Source organism: Scyliorhinus torazame, chromosome 16 (genome assembly GCF_047496885.1).
Source record: "Scyliorhinus torazame isolate Kashiwa2021f chromosome 16, sScyTor2.1, whole genome shotgun sequence".
Classification (NCBI taxonomy): domain Eukaryota; kingdom Metazoa; phylum Chordata; class Chondrichthyes; order Carcharhiniformes; family Scyliorhinidae; genus Scyliorhinus; species Scyliorhinus torazame.
In genome coordinates, this window is record NC_092722.1 from 68,514,817 (window position 1) to 68,531,424 (window position 16,608).

The 16,608-nt window shown below is 49.7% G+C and overlaps 1 protein-coding gene across 2 annotated transcripts in view; it reads left to right on the plus strand.

The window, feature by feature from the left end:
- The window catches only part of LOC140392860 (solute carrier family 2, facilitated glucose transporter member 1-like), a 119,286-nt gene that overhangs the window by 28,333 nt on the left and 74,345 nt on the right, over positions 1 to 16,608 (plus strand). Inside the window, exon 1 of one of the 2 annotated variants that reach the window (XM_072478602.1) lies at positions 11,908 to 12,485. The exons of the other annotated variant lie outside the window; for it this stretch is intronic. Coding sequence (XP_072334703.1) covers positions 12,468 to 12,485 — 18 coding nt within the window. The 5' untranslated portion in view covers positions 11,908 to 12,467. Of the gene's footprint in view, positions 1 to 11,907; positions 12,486 to 16,608 lie in introns of those variants that run through there. 2 annotated transcript variants of the gene reach the window in all.

Here is a 16,608-nt window from a genome sequence, read left to right on the forward strand (position 1 = left end):
TATGCAGTACCCCCGGATCGCCACAGAGTGGGACCCGGAGGCCAGGGAGATTCTCTGGTTGGTGGGGTGTACCGCGAGGGAGCAGCGCCTTACCGTATCGGGATGGATGAAGCTCTCGGTGCTCCCGGGAGTCCAGCAAGCAGGAGATCTCATGCCCATCGATTTTCACGTTGGTAGAGGCCATTGCTAGGTTGCGTGGGTGGGACTGGTCAATCGTGACCGAGGCGAGACGCGGCTGGTCGTCAACAGAGGCAGACGATGGGGTGCCCGGGGGGCATGGGTCCTGATACGATGGCGGCGCCCACGGGCCGCATGTGTCGTGGGGGAAACAAGATGGCGGCGCCTGACGATCCTGGGGAGGACAAGATGGCGGCGCCCATGGGCCGCACGTGGTGGGGGTCGAACAAGATGGCGGCGCCCACGATCTGCAAGTCATGGGGGTCGAACAAGATGACGGCGCCCACGGGCCGCACGTGGTCCAGGGAGGGAAAGGTGGCGGCGCCCACTGGCCGTACGTGGGGGGGGTCGGAACAATAGCGGCGACTGCGCGGGCCTGGCACACGGCGTTGTTGGGGGTGTTTTGGCTGCACACAGAAGTAACATTTGGGACCCCCGGGGTTGGCTGAGTGGGGTCCCCGATTGGGCGGCCGTCTGCGGATTCCACGATGCGAAGGTGGGGTGGGCCACCCAGCCGGGGGTGTAGGCCTGGATATTGCGCGAAGCGACCATCAGTGAGCGCGCTAGCTTTTTGGTTGCCGCGAGGTCGAATGTGGCCCCTTCTAAGAGGCGTTGGCGGATGTAATCCGACCCTATGCCCGTAACAAAAGCGTCTCTCATGAGCAAATTCGAGTGTTCCGTGGCCGTGACGGCCTGACAGTCACAATCTCTGACTAGGGGAATTAGAGCACGCCAGTAATCTTCCACTGACTCACCAGGAAGTTGACTATGAGTGGAGAGGATGTGTCTGGCATAGAGCGTGTTAGTCTGCTTAGCGTAGTTTTCAGTAGCGCCATGGCGTCTTCTTAGGTCGGCGCATACTGGATAAGTGGAAAGACGTTGGGGCTCAGCTGCGTGTAGAGGATCTGAATCTTCTGAGCTTCCGGAATTGGGTCTGGTGTAGACCTGATGTAAGTTTCAAAACAGGCTAGCCAATGTTCAAAGTCCTTTTTGGCGTTGCCTGATTGCGGATCCAGCTGCAGGCGATCCGGCTTCATGCGGAGGTCCTTCTTCCGAAAACTTTGGTGTAATAAATTGATGCACGATCAATTACACAAAGACGAGAGTTGGATGCAATCGAGGCTTTATCACACTAAAATGTGTGGCCTCCTACAGCAGCTGGTGAAATGGCTGCTGTACTGGGAGCACACATATTTATACTCCGCCGACTGGGCGGAGCCAGCAGGCAGGGAACTACCCCCGTACCTGTAGTACAGGGCCTTACCACAAAGCACCTAATATATACATCAGTGGTGACTACCACACACATACACGCAGACGCTCTCACACAGGCACACTCACGCAGACATATTCACTCTATTTTTTTAAAAAATGTATGTTATTACAAACATGTATCAAAACAGGTTACAGCAAATAAACACCCCGGGAAACATACTTCCCAACAATCAACTATACAGTCAGTACAAATCTTTTCCCTTTTTCACCCCCCCTCCCTTCGCTGTGACGAACAACTCCTCAAACACGATCACAAACATCTCCCACCTTTTCTCAAACCCCTCTGCAGAGCCCCTTAACTCATACTTTATCTTCTCCAACTGCAGGAAGTCTTCCAGGTCACCCAACCAAGCTACGACTCCCGGTGGCGATGCCGACCGCCACTCCAGTAAAATTTGCCACCGTGCAATCTGAGAGGCGAAGGCTGCGACATCGGCCTTCCTCCTCCCCATGAGTTCCGGCTTCTCTGAAACCCCAAATATCGCCACCAAAGGTTCCGGGTCCACCACCTCCTCCACTATCCTGGCTAAGACCGCGAATACTCTTGCCCAGAATCTTCCCAATTTTTTGCAACCCCAAAACATGTGCGCTGATTCGCTGGCCCCCGCCCACACCTCTCACACTCGTCTGTTACCCCATAAAAGAACACACTCATTCTCGCCTGAGTCATATGCACCCTGGGCACTACCTTAAACTGTATCAGGCTCTTCCTTGCACAAGAGGAGGTCCCGTTTACCCTACGCAGTGCCTCACTCCATACTCCACAATTAATCTCCCCTCCCAACTCCACTTCCCATTTCCCCTTGATCTTCACGACCCACTCGCCTCCCTGCTCCCCCAGCCACTTGTATATATCCCCAATTCTTCCCTCCCCTTCCACATCCGGGAGCAGCAGTTGCTCGAGCAGAGTGTATCCCGGAAACCTAGGGAACCCCCTCCAGACCTTTTGCGCAAAATCCCTAACCTGCAGATACCTGAACTCACTCCCCCCTCGGCAGCTCTACCCTCTCCCTTACCCCCTTCAGACTGGTGAAACCTTCCTCCAAATACAGATCCCTCACCTTGACCAGCCCCACTTCTCTCCACCTCCTGTATATACTATCCACCCCCGGCTCAAACCCATGATTCTCGCCAGGCGGAGTTAACACAGGCATCCCTTCCACCCTAAAATTCCTCCTCAACTGATTCCATATTTTCACCATGGACTGCACCACCAGGCTCCCTGAATACCTACTCGGAGACATTGGCAACGCTGCTGTCACCATATCCCTCAAACTGGACCCCTTACAAGATTCCTCCTCCATCCTAACCCACACTACCCCTTCTTCCCACCATGTCCAAATTCGCTGCCCAATAATAATGGAGCAGGGAGTGTGTCAGTCAGGCTGTGTGTGAGAGTGTGTGCGTTAGAGAGTATGCCCAACGCCAACCCCCCTGCTGCCTCGCCTCTGTAGCAGGGTCCTCCCGACCATCGGCACCTTCCCCGCCCATACAAAGTCTGAAATGTCATGTCCAATTTCAGAAAAAAGGCCTTCGGTATAGAGACACACTCCCTCACAAACACACAGATATAAAGACACACTCCCTCACACACAATTACATTCACATACACACATACACATGCACACACTCTCACACACACCCTGACTGGCACACTCCCTCACACACATGCACACACTCTCATGCACACACTCACACACACAGCCTGACTGGCACACTCACTTAGACACATGCACACACTCTCACACACAGCCTGACTGACACACTCCCTCACACACATGCACACACTCTCACGCACACACTCACACACACAGCCTGACTGGCACACTCCCTTAGACACATGCACACACTCTCTCACGCACACACTCTCACACACAGCCTGACTGACACACTCCCTCACACACATGCACACACTCTCACGCACACACTCACACACACAGCCTGACTGGCACACTCCCTCACACACATGCACACACTCTCTCATGCACACACTCACACACACAGCCTGACTGGCACACTTCCTTAGACACATGCACACACTCTCTCACGCACACACTCTCACACACAGCCTGACTGACATATTTTCTGACACACAGACACACACACACACTCATTCACACACATCCTGACGAATAAATTCCCTCACACAGACACACACGCACACTCAGTCACACAGCCTGACTGACACACTCTCTCTCTCTCTCATACAGGCACACTGACATGCAGACAAACACCCACCTTGGTCCTTCCATAGCCCTAGGACTATAATGCACGTACCACCCAATACATAGACCACAGGAAATGCCATTCTCACTGACTATCGACACATTAAAATGAGTCAGTGTTTCCAGGTCAGGAAGTGCCTCATCGGCCTACCCCGTCTCACTGATTTCTCTTTATATACTCTCACCTACCTTTTCTCTATCTCCCTCTATCTGGCTCTCAGTCCCCCTCTCTCTGTCTCCCTCTCTGTGTATCTGCCTCTGTCTGTCTGTCTCTCTTTCTCTCTGTCTCTTTCTCTCTGTCTGTGTCTCCGTTGATGTGTTGGGTGTTCTGGATCACAAACAGGTCACCAACACTGGAAGTGGTGCAACTCTATTTTATTATAAGGTTAACTATATTAACATGAACTGTGGGTAAATGCAATACCAGCTTTTACTGTTGACCCTTGCCTAGTCCTAACCAGGTGATGCACTCAGCACATGGTGAATGTCTGTGTTGCAGGCTGTGAGCTCTGTGCTCCGAGCTGGCTGCTACTAGAATGACCGGGAACTCTCCTGTCCCCAGCCTCCACTGCATGTCCATCAGTGTGTGTGTGTGTGTGTGTCTGCACCATAATATACTGGTGTATATTATGACATCCGTCCCCCTCTCATTCTGTTTCTCCCCCTCTCCATCTCTCTCCCCCTCTGTCTCCCTCTCTCTGTGTGTCTGTCTCTCTCCATCTCCCTCTCTCTCTTTGTTTCTTTCTCTGTTTCTCTCTCTGTCTCCCCCTCTCTCGATCTCACTCTCTGTCTCTCTCTCTCTCACTCTGTCTTTCTCTCCCTCTCCATCTCTATTTCCCTCTGCCTCTCTCTCCCCCTCTCAGTCTGTCTCTCCCACTCTCTTCATCTCGCTCTCCCTCTGTCTCTCTCTCTCTCTCTTCTCCTCAGAGTCTCAGTATGAAAAATGTTTTAAAGATAAAGTAGACATGAAGCGGGTGCTACCCCTTGTGGGACTATCTCGGAACGAGAGGTCATAGTTTTAAGATATGAGGCAGTAGATTTAAAACAGAGATGAGGAGAAATTACTTCTCTCAAAAGGTTGTCAATCTGTGGAATTCACTATTCCAAGTGCAGTGGATGCTGGGACAGTGGCTAAATTTGAAGAGGAATTAGAGAGATTTTTAATTAGTAAAGGGTTATGGAAAATGGGCAGGAATGGGAAGTTGATGCCGACAGGAGATAAGCCATGATCGTATTGAATGGCAGAACAGGCTTGAGGGGTTGAATTGCCCACTCTTGCTCCTGGTTCCTATGTCTGCTGCCCTTGTCCTTCTAGGTGGTAGAGGTCGTGATTTTGAAAGTTGCTGTTGAAAGAGCCTTGGTGAGTGGCTGCAGTGCATCTTGTAGACGGTACACATGGTTGCCACTGTCCATCGGTAGTGGAGGTTAATGTTTAAGATGGTGGATGGGATGCCGATTAAGCGGGGCTGCTTTGTCCTGGGTGGTGTTAAGCCACCTCAGGTGGTGAACGTTCAAGAAATGATAATTTGGGCAAAAGTGGCTTAATTTTAGGAAAGCCAGCGTGGATTTGTTAATGGAAAATTGTGTTTCACTAACTTCCTGGAATTGTTTGAAGAGATAACACAGAGGATTGATGTGGAGAATGCTGTTGATGTGGTGTACACGGACTTCGAGAAGGCATTCGAGACAGTGCCACATGACAGGCTTGTGAGGAAAGTTAAAGCTCGTGGAATAAAAGGGACAACAGCAACGTGGATACGGAATTGGCTAGATAATAGGAAGCAGAGGGTAGTGGCCCTGTTTCTGACTGGAGGGAGGTTTGTAGTGGGTGTTCCCTGGGATCATAGAATCCCTCCAGTGCAAGAAGGAGGCTATTCGGCCCATCAAGTCTGCACTGACCCTCCAAAACAGCACTCTAGCTAGGCCCACTCCCGCACCCTATCTCCGTAACCCCACTTAACCTTTGGACACTAAGGGCCAATCCACTAACCTGCTCATCTATGGACTGTAGGAGGCAACTGGAGAACCCGGAGGAAACCCACGCAGACACGGGGAGAACCTGCAAACTCCACACAGACAGCCACCAAGGCCGGAATTGAACCCAGATCCCTGGTGCTGTGAGGCAGCAGCATTAACCACTGTGCAGCCCCCAGTCGGTGTTGGGACTCTTGCTCTTCCTGATAGCAATCATCTAGATCTTGGTCTGTGGGGGGACAATTTCAAGATCTGCGGGTGATCTGAAACCTGGAATCATTGTGAACTATGAAGACAGTGTTGACTGTCAAAAGGACAGAGACAAGTTGGAGGAGGGGGCAGATACAGTTCAATGCTGAGAAGTGTGAGGTGATGCATTCTGATTGGAAGAACATAGAGAGACATTATAAAATAAGGGGTGAAATTCTTAAAGGGAAGCAGGAGCAGAGGGACCTGGGTGTATGTGTGCATCGATCATTGAAGGGGGCAGAACAGGTGGAGGGAGGAGTTAATAAAACAGAGAGTATTCTGGGCTTTATTAAAAGGGGCATAGAGTAGAGGAGCAAGGAGGTTATGTTAAAATTGTATGTGACATCAGTTCAGCCCTCGCTTTAGTCTCATATCCTGTTCTGGGAGCTGCATGAGAAGAAGGATATGAGGGCATTGCAGAGAGTGTGTAAAAGATTGATGAGAATGGCTCAAGGGGGTGAATCATCCAGGGTTCCTGCTCTTGATCACTGCCCAGTGACCCCTGGGTTAGGGAGGGGGTGAATCATTCAGGGTTCCTGCTCCTGAGCCCAGCCCAGTGACCCCTGGGTTAGGGAGGGGGCTGAATCAGCCCGGGTTCCTGTTCCTGATCCCTATCCAATGACCCCTGGGTTAGGGAGGGGGCTGAATCAGCCCGAGTTCCTGCTCCTGATGCCGGCCCAGTGACCCCTGGGTTAGGGAGGGGGTGAATCAGCCCGGGTTCCTGTTCCTGATCCCTGTCCAGTGATCCCTTCGTTGGCGGGGGTGAATCAGTTTTTGTTCTTGGGAAGGTGTGTCTTCGTTTGGGATGTCGATGTGTTCTGGGACTGCCGTCTATACAGCCTGACCGCTCAGTGAAAAGCCTCCTATCCCGATGCTGTATCGTAGGCCAGCAAATGTTTGCCCTCAGTTTAAGCCCCTGAGGGATACGTTTGTGTTGTGCGTGTTTGAGAGCACTTGTTTGAGAGTATTTGTGTTTAACTGTGTGTATGTGCGTTTGTGTGTGTGTCTGTGTTTTGTGGGTGTGTGTGCATGTGTTGTGTTTGAGAATATGTGTCTGTGTTTGAGTATGTGCATTTGTGTGATGCACGTGTGTGTGCATGTGTTGTGTTTGAGTCTGTGTTTGTGTGTTTCGTGTGTGTGTGTGTGTGCAAGTATTGTGTTTGTGTGCGTTTGAGAGTGTGTCGTGTGCATTTGAGAGTGTGTATGTGCGTTTGAGAGTTTAGGTGCGTTTGAGAGTGTATGTGTGTTTGAGACTGTATGTATGTGTTTGAGAGTGTGTGTATGAGAGTGTGTGTGAGAGTGTGTGGGTATGTTTGAGAGTGTGGCTATATTTGAGAGGGTGTGTGTGTTTGAGAGGGTGTGTGTCTTTGAGAGTGTGTTTGAGTGCGTGGCTGTATTTGAGAGGGTGTGTGTTTGAGAGTGTGTGGCTGTGTTTGAGAGTGTGTGTTTGAGAGTGAGTGTGTGTTTGAGAGTGAGTGTGTGTTTGAGAGTGTGTGTGTGTGTGTTTGAGAGTGTATGCGTTTTCGAGTGTGTGTGTTTGAGAGTGTGTTCGAGAGTGAGTGTGGGTGTGTTAGAGTGTGTATGCGTTTGCGAGTGTGTGTTTGAGTGTGTGTGTTTGAGAGTCTGTGGCTGTATTTGAGAGGGTGTGTGTTTGAGAGTGTGTGTTTGAGTGCGTGGCTGTATTTGAGAGGATGTGTGTGTTTGAGAGTGTGTGGCTGTGTTTGAGAGCGTGTGTGATCGAGAGTGAGTGTGTGTTTGAGAGTGTGTGTTTGAGAGTATGTGTGTGTGTTTGAGAGTGTGTGGCTATATTTGAGAGGGTGTGTGTGTTTGAGAGGGTGTGTGTCTTTGAGAGTGTGTGTTTGAGTGCGTGGCTGTATTTGAGAGGGCGTGTGTGTGTTTGAGAGTGTGTGTTTGAGAGTGTGTGGCTGTGTTTGAGAGTGTGTGTTCGAGAGTGAGTGTGTGTTTGAGAGTGTGTGTTCGAGAGTGAGTGTGTGTTTGAGAGTGTGGCTGTGTTTGAGAGGATGTGTGTGTTTGAGAGTGTGTGTTTGAGTGCGTGGCTGTATTTGAGAGGGTGTGTATGTTTGATAGTGTGTGGCTGTGCTTGAGAGTGTGTGTGTTCGAGAGTGAGTGAGTGTGTGTTTGAGAGTATGTGTGTGTGTTTGAGAGTGTGTTCGAGAGTGAGTGTGGGTGTGTCAAATCCCAAATTTCTTTACCCGTCAGTCTGGCCTCAATAAAAGTCGAGATGGATTTGCATGTACAGCATTAGTTATTTTATTTGGCTTGCAAGCTTGATTCATTTCACAGAGGCATAAGACACATCCAGTCTCCTACACCCCGGAAAGCGAATGAACAAAGAGACAAAGGGATCTCTGCAAATCAATTCAAATGGTATCAAGTTTCACATACACGATTCCCATAGGTCATCCTATACCCCTCCTGACCTAGTCAGACATTCTGATTGGCTCACTTCCAATCCCTTCCTCTGGCCCCTATTACCCAGCATCCTTTTCTCCTCCTTTGGTGGACACACCTCCTCCTTGCTTTGCCATGTGGTCTGAAATCCTTTGTGAACTCACCAGAATGAGACTGGCCTATCTCTACATTACAGCAACTAATATCTCTAAAGTAATTATTTTATATCACATTCGTCAGGTGTGTTTGAGAGTGTGTATGCGTTTGCGAGTGTGTGTGTTTGAGTGTGTGTGTTTGAGTGTGAGTATTTGCGAGTGTGTGTGTTTGAGTGTGAGTATTTGCGAGTGTGTGTGTGTTTGAGAGTGTGTGTGTTTGCGAGTGTGTGTGATTGAGAATGTATGGGCTGGATTCTCCGCAACCCGACGCCGAAATCGGGTTCGGTGACAGGGCGGAGAATCCAGTTTCCCACACGAAATCGGGACCGATGCTGGTTCCATGATCTCCGTCCCCCGATAAGCGGCATACTCGAGGAGTGCGCTGCACCAATTATCCACCACCTCAGACCATTGCCTGAGGCCCGCCCCGCTAGTCTCCGTGCCCAACCGGCCAAATTCCCAATGACGTGGACCACTAATGGTTCCACCGTCCGTCATACCCGCATGGCGGCAGCGGACTAAGTCTGGGGCTACCACAGTTGGGTGAGGGCCAATCGGATCATGGGGGGGGCCTCATTTGGGACTGGGCTTTTTTTATGCGAGCGGTCCGGGTCGGGCGAGCGGTCGATTGGGGCACTATTTCCACTTTCCAGGTCACTGGAGGCCGCCGCCGTGCGCATGCGCGGCCTCTGACCTGAAAGTGCGGGGGCCATATCGGCAGCTGGTGCTGCGAGCTCCACGACTGCTGCCTGCTAGCCCCCTGCAAGGCTGTGAATCTGTGGCCTTTTGATGCCAGTTTTCCTGGCGTAATAGATCAGTTTTCACGACAGCGTGGGGACATTGTCCCCAAAACGGAGAATCCAGCCCTTTGGGTTTGTGTGAGAGTGAGTGTGTTTCAGAGTGAGTGTGTGTTTCAGAGTGAGTGTGTGTTTCAGAATGTGTGTTTGAGTGACAGTGTGTTTCAGAGTTTGAGTGTGTGTGAGAGTGTGTGTGTTTGAGAGAGAATGAGTGTGTGTGTGTAAGTGAATCTGTGTGAGAGAGTGAGTGTGTGTGAGAGAGTGAGTTAGTGTTTGGTGCCGGCACGGTAGCACAGTGGTTAGCACTGTCGCTTCACAGCTCCAGTGTCCCAGGTTTGATTCCCGGTTTGGGCCACTGTCTGTGCGGAGTCTGCATGTTCTCCCTGTGTCTGCGTGGGTTTCCTCCGGGTGCTCCGGTTTCCTCCCACAGTCCAAAAACGTGCAGGTTAGGTGGATTGACCAGGCAAAATTGCCTCTAGTGTCCAAAAGAAAAAGGTGAGGTGGGGTTACTGGGTTAGGGGGAGATTTGGGCTTAAGCAGGGTGTTCTTTACAAGGGCCAGTGCAGCCTCGATGGACCGATGGCGTCCTTCTGCACTGTAAATTCTATGATTCTAGTGTGTGTGTGTTTGAGAGTGTATGTGTTTGAGAGTGAGTGTGTGTGTTTGAGAGTGAGTGTGTGTTTGAGAGTGAGTGTGTGTTTGAGAGTGAGTGTGAGTACGAGAGTGAATGAGTGTGTTTGAGAGTGAGTGTGTGTTTGAGAGTGTATGTGTTTGAGAGTGAGTGTATGTGTTTGAGAGTGTGTGTGTTTGAGAGTGAGTGTGAGTACGAGAGTGAATGAGTGTGTTTGAGAGTGAGTATGTGTGTTTGAGAGTGTGTATGTGTTTGAGAGTTAGTGTGTGTGTTTGAGAGTGAGTGTGTGTGTTTGAGAGTGAGTGTATGTGTTTGAGAGTGAGTGTATGTGTTTGAGAGTTAGTGTGTGTGTTTGAGAGTGAGTGTATGTTTGCGAGTGAGTGTGTGTTTGAGAGTGAGTGTGTGTTTGAGAGTGTGTATGTTTAAGAGTGTGTGTTTGAGAGTGAGTATGTATTTGAGTGTGTGTACGAGTGTGTGTGTGTGAGAGAGTGAGTGTATGTGTTTGAGAGTCAGTGTGAGTACGAGAGTGAATGAGTGTGTGTTTGAGAGTGTGTGTTTGAGAGTGAGTGTGTGTGTTTGAGAGTGAGTATGTGTTTGAGGGGGAGTGTATGTGTTTGAGAGTGAGTGTATGTGTTTGAGAGTGAGTGTATGTGTTTGAGAGTGAGTGTGTGATTGAGAGTGAGTGTATGTGTTTGAGTGAGTGAGTATGAGAGTGAATGAGTGTCTTTGAGAGTGAGTGTGTGTGTTTGAGAGTGAGTATGTGTTTGAGAGTGTATGTGTTTGAGTGAGTGTGTGTTTGCAAGTGTTTATGTGTTTGAGTGAGTGTATGTGTTTGAGAGTGAGTGTATGTGTTTGAGAGTGAGTGTATGTGTTTGCGAGTGAGTGTGTGTGTTTGAGAGTGAGTACGAGAGTGAATGAGTGTGTGTTTGAGAGTGAGTGTGTTTTTGAGAGTGAGTATGTGTTTGAGCGGGAGTGTGTGAGAGTGTATGTGTTTGAGAGTGAGTGTGTGTTTGAGTGAGTGTATGTGTTTGAGAGTGAGTGTATATGTTTGAGAGTGAGTGTGTTTGAGAGTGAGTATGTGTTTGAGAGTGAGTGTGAGGACGAGAGTGAATGAGTGTGTGTTTGAGAGAGTGTGTGTTTGAGAGTGAGTGTGTGTGTTTGAGAGTGAGTACGAGAGTGAATGAGTGTGTGTTTGAGAGTGAGTGTGTTTTTGAGTGAGTGTATGTGTTTGAGAGTGAGTGTATATGTTTGAGAGTGAGTGTGTTTGAGAGTGAGTGTATGTGTTTGAGAGTGAGTGTGAGGACGAGAGTGAATGAGTGTGTGTTTGAGAGAGTGTGTGTTTGCGAGTGAGTGTGTGTGTTTGAGAGTGAGTACGAGAGTGAATGAGTGTGTGTTTGAGAGTGAGTGTGTTTTTGAGAGTGAGTATGTGTTTGAGCGGGAGTGTGTGAGAGTGTATGTGTTTGAGAGTGAGTGTGTGTTTGAGTGAGTGTATGTGTTTGAGAGTGAGTGTATATGTTTGAGAGTGAGTGTCTTTGAGAGTGAGTGTATGTGTTTGAGAGTGAGTGTGAGGACGAGAGTGAATGAGTGTGTGTTTGAGAGAGTGTGTGTTTGAGAGTGAGTGTGTGTGTTTGAGAGTGAGTGTGTGTGTGTTTGAGAGTGAGTATGTGTTTGAGAGTGAGTGTGTGTGAGAGAGTGAGTGTGTGTGAGAGTGAGTGTGTGTTAGAGAGTGAGTGTGAGTACGAGAGTGAATGAGTGTGTGTTTGAGAGTGAATGAGTGTGTTTGAGAGTGAGTATGTGTTTGAGAGTGTGTGAGTGTATACGAGAGTGAGTGTGAGAGAGTGTGTGTGTGTCTGTTTGAGAGAGTGTGTGTTTGAGAGTATGTGAGCGAGAGAGTGAGTGTGTGTATGTTTGAGAGTGTGTGCGTTTGAGAGTGTTTTTGAGTGTAAGAGTGAGTGAGTGTGTGTGTTTGAGAGTGTGTGTAAGTGAGTGTGAGTGATCTTGGATTGCGTGCAGGGAGTGAGAGGGTTAACGCTCACTGCAGGATGTTAGGAACCGTGACAACGTGAGCTCCGCCCTCAAAGCTGAGTGACTGGAATGACGCACTGGAGACGTGTTTGTGAACATGTTCCACATTAGGGGAGAATCTATAAAATAATCCGCATAGATCAGGAAGCAGTACTGAGTAAAAAGATCTACCGGTCGCACGAGAGAGTGAAAGGGAGTGAGAGGAGGAAGAAACAGCAGACAGAGTGGAAAAAGAGAGAAGAGAGAGAAATAGACGCAAAGAGAGATAGTCAGCGAGGGACAGACAGAAAGAGGGAGAGGTAGAGCCGGAAGGGAGACGGAGATACTGAGACAGAGAGAGACAGACAGAGTCGGGGAGATAGTAGGGTTAGAGAGTTCAGCAGGACGCACAGCTGAAACGATCACAGTGTCATTGAGAGCGAGAGGGCCATTGCCGCTGAGGGATTGGCCTCCAATAGTTCGTGTAAGGCCACGATCTGGAAACTAACAGCAGACTTCATTCACTTTGGATTGAAACCCTCCGCTCACAGACAGAACCGAAAGGGAGATGGAGGAAGATAATCAGGTGAGTGAAGGCCTGCGTCCAGGTCAGTGGTGTGGGGGTGGTGAGGGTGGGAGACTAGGGTGGGGGGTGCGGAGAGGAGGAGGGAGGGTGAGATGAAGGGACGGGAGAAAGAGGGAGGGGGAGGGAGCGAGGAAGAAGAGAAAAATGAGGAGGAGATGGAAGGAAGCGAGGGAGGGGAGGGAGAGGAGGAGAAGGGGAGGGCCGGAGAGGAAGGGATAGAGGGAAAGAGAGAGGGAGGGTGGAAAAACAAAGACGGAGAGAGAGAGTGAGGGAGAGGGATGGGGAGTGGGGGGGGGGGGGGCAGAGAGGGAGATGGAGGAATGGAGAGCGAGATCTGAAGGAGAATAGGAGCAGACGGGCGATTTGGGAAAGATGGAACTGAGGGGATGAAGGGAACAGAAAGGGAGGAGGGAAGGTGGGGTCTGATTTCATGCCCCTTGTCCACTCCAGACTACTGACGGTGCTCCAGGTACAGGATAGAGAAACGGTCAGGGGAAAACACATGCTGGTGCTTAAAGGTCAGTTAAAGGAGAACTGAGGAAAAGGAGATGGAGAGAGCGAGATGGGGGTGGGGTCGGCAGGGAAAGAGAGAAACAGGCGGGAAATGAAGAGAGGAAGTGGAGAGAGGAAATGTGTGAGAGTGATGGAGAGAGAGAATGTATGAGAGTGATGGAGAGAGAATGTATGAGAGTGATGGAGAGAGGGAATGTGTGAGAGTGATGGAGAGAGAATGTATGAGAGTGATGGAGAGGGAAAGTGTGAGAGTGATTGAGAGAGGGAATGTGTGAGTGTGATAGAGAGACAGAATGTGAGAATGACGGAGAGAAGAATGTGTGAGAGTGATGGAGAGAGAATGTCTAAGAGTGACGGAGGGACAGAATGTGAGAATGACGGAGAAAGGGAATGTGTGCGTGTTGGAGAGACAAAATGTGTGAGAGTGACGGAGAGAGGGTAAGTGTGAGAGTGACGGAGAGAGGGAATGTATGAGAGTGATGGAGAGCGGGAATGCGTAAGAGTTACGGAGAGTATGTGCGAGGGTGATGGAGAGACTGAATGTGTGGCGGCACAGTGATGCAGTGGTTAGCACTGCTGCCTCACAGAGCTGAGGACCTGGATTCGATACTGGCCCCTGGTCACTGTCCATGAGGAGTTTGCACATTCTCCCCATGTTTGCGTGGGTCTCACCCCCACAACCCAAAGATGTGCAGGGCGGATGAAATGACCACGCTAAATTGCCCCTTAATTGAGAAAAAAGAAGAATTGGGTACTTTAAATTTATTTTTAAAATTGACAGAATGTGTGAGACTGATGGAGTGAGACAGAGAGAATCTGTGAGAGTGATGGAGGGAGGGAATGTGTAAATTAGATTGACAAAGGGATTTTGAGATGCTCAGAACTGGGATAAATACCTGCTTCCTTGGCTAATGGATAAAGATTTATCTGATGCAGCAACTCAGCAATTTATTATCTGGATCAGTGTCATATTAATCAGTGGTTGTTGTCTAGTTTACATGTGTGTGAGTGTGTGAGTATATGTACATGTGTGTGCACATGTGTGTGAGACTGCATGCGAGTGTTTGTGTGAGTGCGTGTGTATGAGTGTGTGTGTGTGTGTGTGCACGTGTGTGAGTGTATGTAAAAGTGAGTGTGTCGCTGACGTGTAAATGTGAATGAGATTGTGTGTGTAAATGAGTAGTACCCCGAGTGGTCGGGGACATGACAGAAACAGGGTGGGGCGGTGCTGGAGGGGGGAACATGAATGGGAAGGGAGGCCTGAAAGAAGGACCATCAGGAGGGCCCCGTGTCAACCCCGCACCTCTCAGTGCCCACGCAAAACTTGCTCTCCCCCTCCAAACATAATGCGAAGTGCGGGTGGATTGTGATCTGCATCGCACCAATCTAACCAGCGGAAATCGTACCACATTTCCAGCCACACTTAGACATCTGGGAGAATTACGCATTCTACGTGTATATATGCGAGTGTGTAACTGTGTCTGTAAATGTGCGTGTGTAAATGTAAGTCAAATTCTCTGTGTGTAGCTGAGTGTGTAACAGATAATTTGTGTGTATGCAAACAAGTGTGTAACTGAGTGTGTAACAATGAGAAAGATTCTGTGTGTATACACACCAGTATAAATATCTACAATGGGAGTGAAATTGTGTGTAAATGTGTGCATGCAGATATGAGTCAGATTTTGTGTGTGCATGAAATTCTGTGTGTGAGTGCATGTGTGTTTGATTGTGTGTGAGAGAGAGTGAGTGCGTGTGCATGTGTGAGTTTGTGCGTGCATATGCAGGTGAGTGAGTGAACAAGACTGAATAAATGTGAATGAAACTTTGTTTTGTTAATATACAGGATGTAGGTGTTGCTGGGCCAGGCCCAGCATTTATTACCCATTTCTAATTTCATAATAATCTTTATTAGTGTCACAAGTAGGCTTACATTAACACTGCAATGAAGTTACTGTGAAAATCCCCTAGTCGCCACACTCCGGCATCTGTTCAGGTACACAGAGGGAGAATTCAGAATGCCCAATTCACCTAACAGCACGTCTTTCGGGACTTGGAGGAAACCGGAGCATCCCGAGGAAACCCACGGAGACACAGGGAGAACATGCAGACTCTGGCGCTGTGAAGCAGCAATGCTAACCACTGTGCTACCATGCCGCCCAGCAAATATTTTGAACAAATGGTTACTGTGGAAATCGAACCTGCGTCACCACTATACCACCATTGCTCACTTCACCCTTTAGAAGTTTGAAATAGACCCTTTGGACGTGACCCTTCAGAAGGCGGTGGGTGAGCCGCCATCTTGAATTGAACACGCTGCAGTCTGTGGTGTGTAGGTACTCGCACCGTGTTGTTAGAGAGCAAGTTCCAGGTTTCTGACCCAGCGACAGTCTGATATATTTCCAAGTCAGGCTGGTGAGCGACTCGGAGAGGAACTTGCCGGTGGTGGGGTTGCCAACTGTCAGGGTTAAAATCTACCCAGCTCTTCCACCTTCAGTTTTGCTCTCCATCTCTGTCTCTCTCTATTTGTCTCTCTCCCCTGTCTCTCTCTCTCTCGATCACTCTCTATCTTTCTGTCTCTCTCCCTCTCTCTGTCTCTCTCTCCCTCTCTCTGTCTGTCTCTCTCTCCCTCTCTCTGTCTCCACTTGTCTCTCTCCCTGTTTCTGTCTGTCTCTGCCTGTCCCTCGTTAACTTTGTATCTCTCCGTGTCTCTGTCTCTCTGTTTCCGTCTATGTCTCTGCCTGTCGCTCCCTCTCTGTTTCTCTCTCCATCTCTGTTTTTCTCTGCCTGTCTCTCTATCTTTCTCGCTCTGTTTTCCTCTCTGCTGTTCAGTGAACATGTTGAGGACAGGTTGGACGTTGTAAAGCCAGCTGGGATGGTGCTGAGTGTAAGACACTGAGTGAATTTGAGGTGTGTGATCCTATTATGTGTTGATCTGTGGGTAATCTGGATTCCAGCTCACGTGGACACCTGGTCTGAGTCACACACCTCTCCATGCAAACCAGCAGCCCCGCCAACCTGCTCCCCCGCCAGACACAGACACACAATGCTCACTATTTGCACAGCAACTTTTAACCGAGTAAAATGCCTGTAGGACCCTTCACAGGAGCATAAACCAGACAGACATTCAGCACCGAGCCTCCCAAGGAGTTCATAGCGGAGGGCGACCGAAAGCCCCTTCGAAGGGGATGAAAGCGAGGCGGGGAGGTTTAGGGAAGTAATTCCGAAGATTAGGGCCCCCCCCCACTCAACCCAGGCAGGTGAAGGCACGTCTGCCAATGACAAAACGATGGAAACGAGTGGATTGAAGATGGCCCTCGACTGGTTAGCTTCCAAAGGGAACGCGTCTCCTCTTCCACCCCCTACCCCGCCCATCCCCTGTCCCTGCCACCCCCATGGTTGGGTTTCAGATGGCCAAGGCACGCCTTTGGCCGGCGGATAGCCTGGCAACATGGCCAGCGACCGATATGTAAAGTAGAAAGGATGGCACAATGGTTAGCATTGCTGCCTCACGACGCCAGGGAACCGGGTTTGATTCGAGCCTTGGGTGACTGACTGTGGAGTTTGCATCTTCTCCCTGTGCCTGCGTGGATTTCCTCTGGGTGCTCCGCTT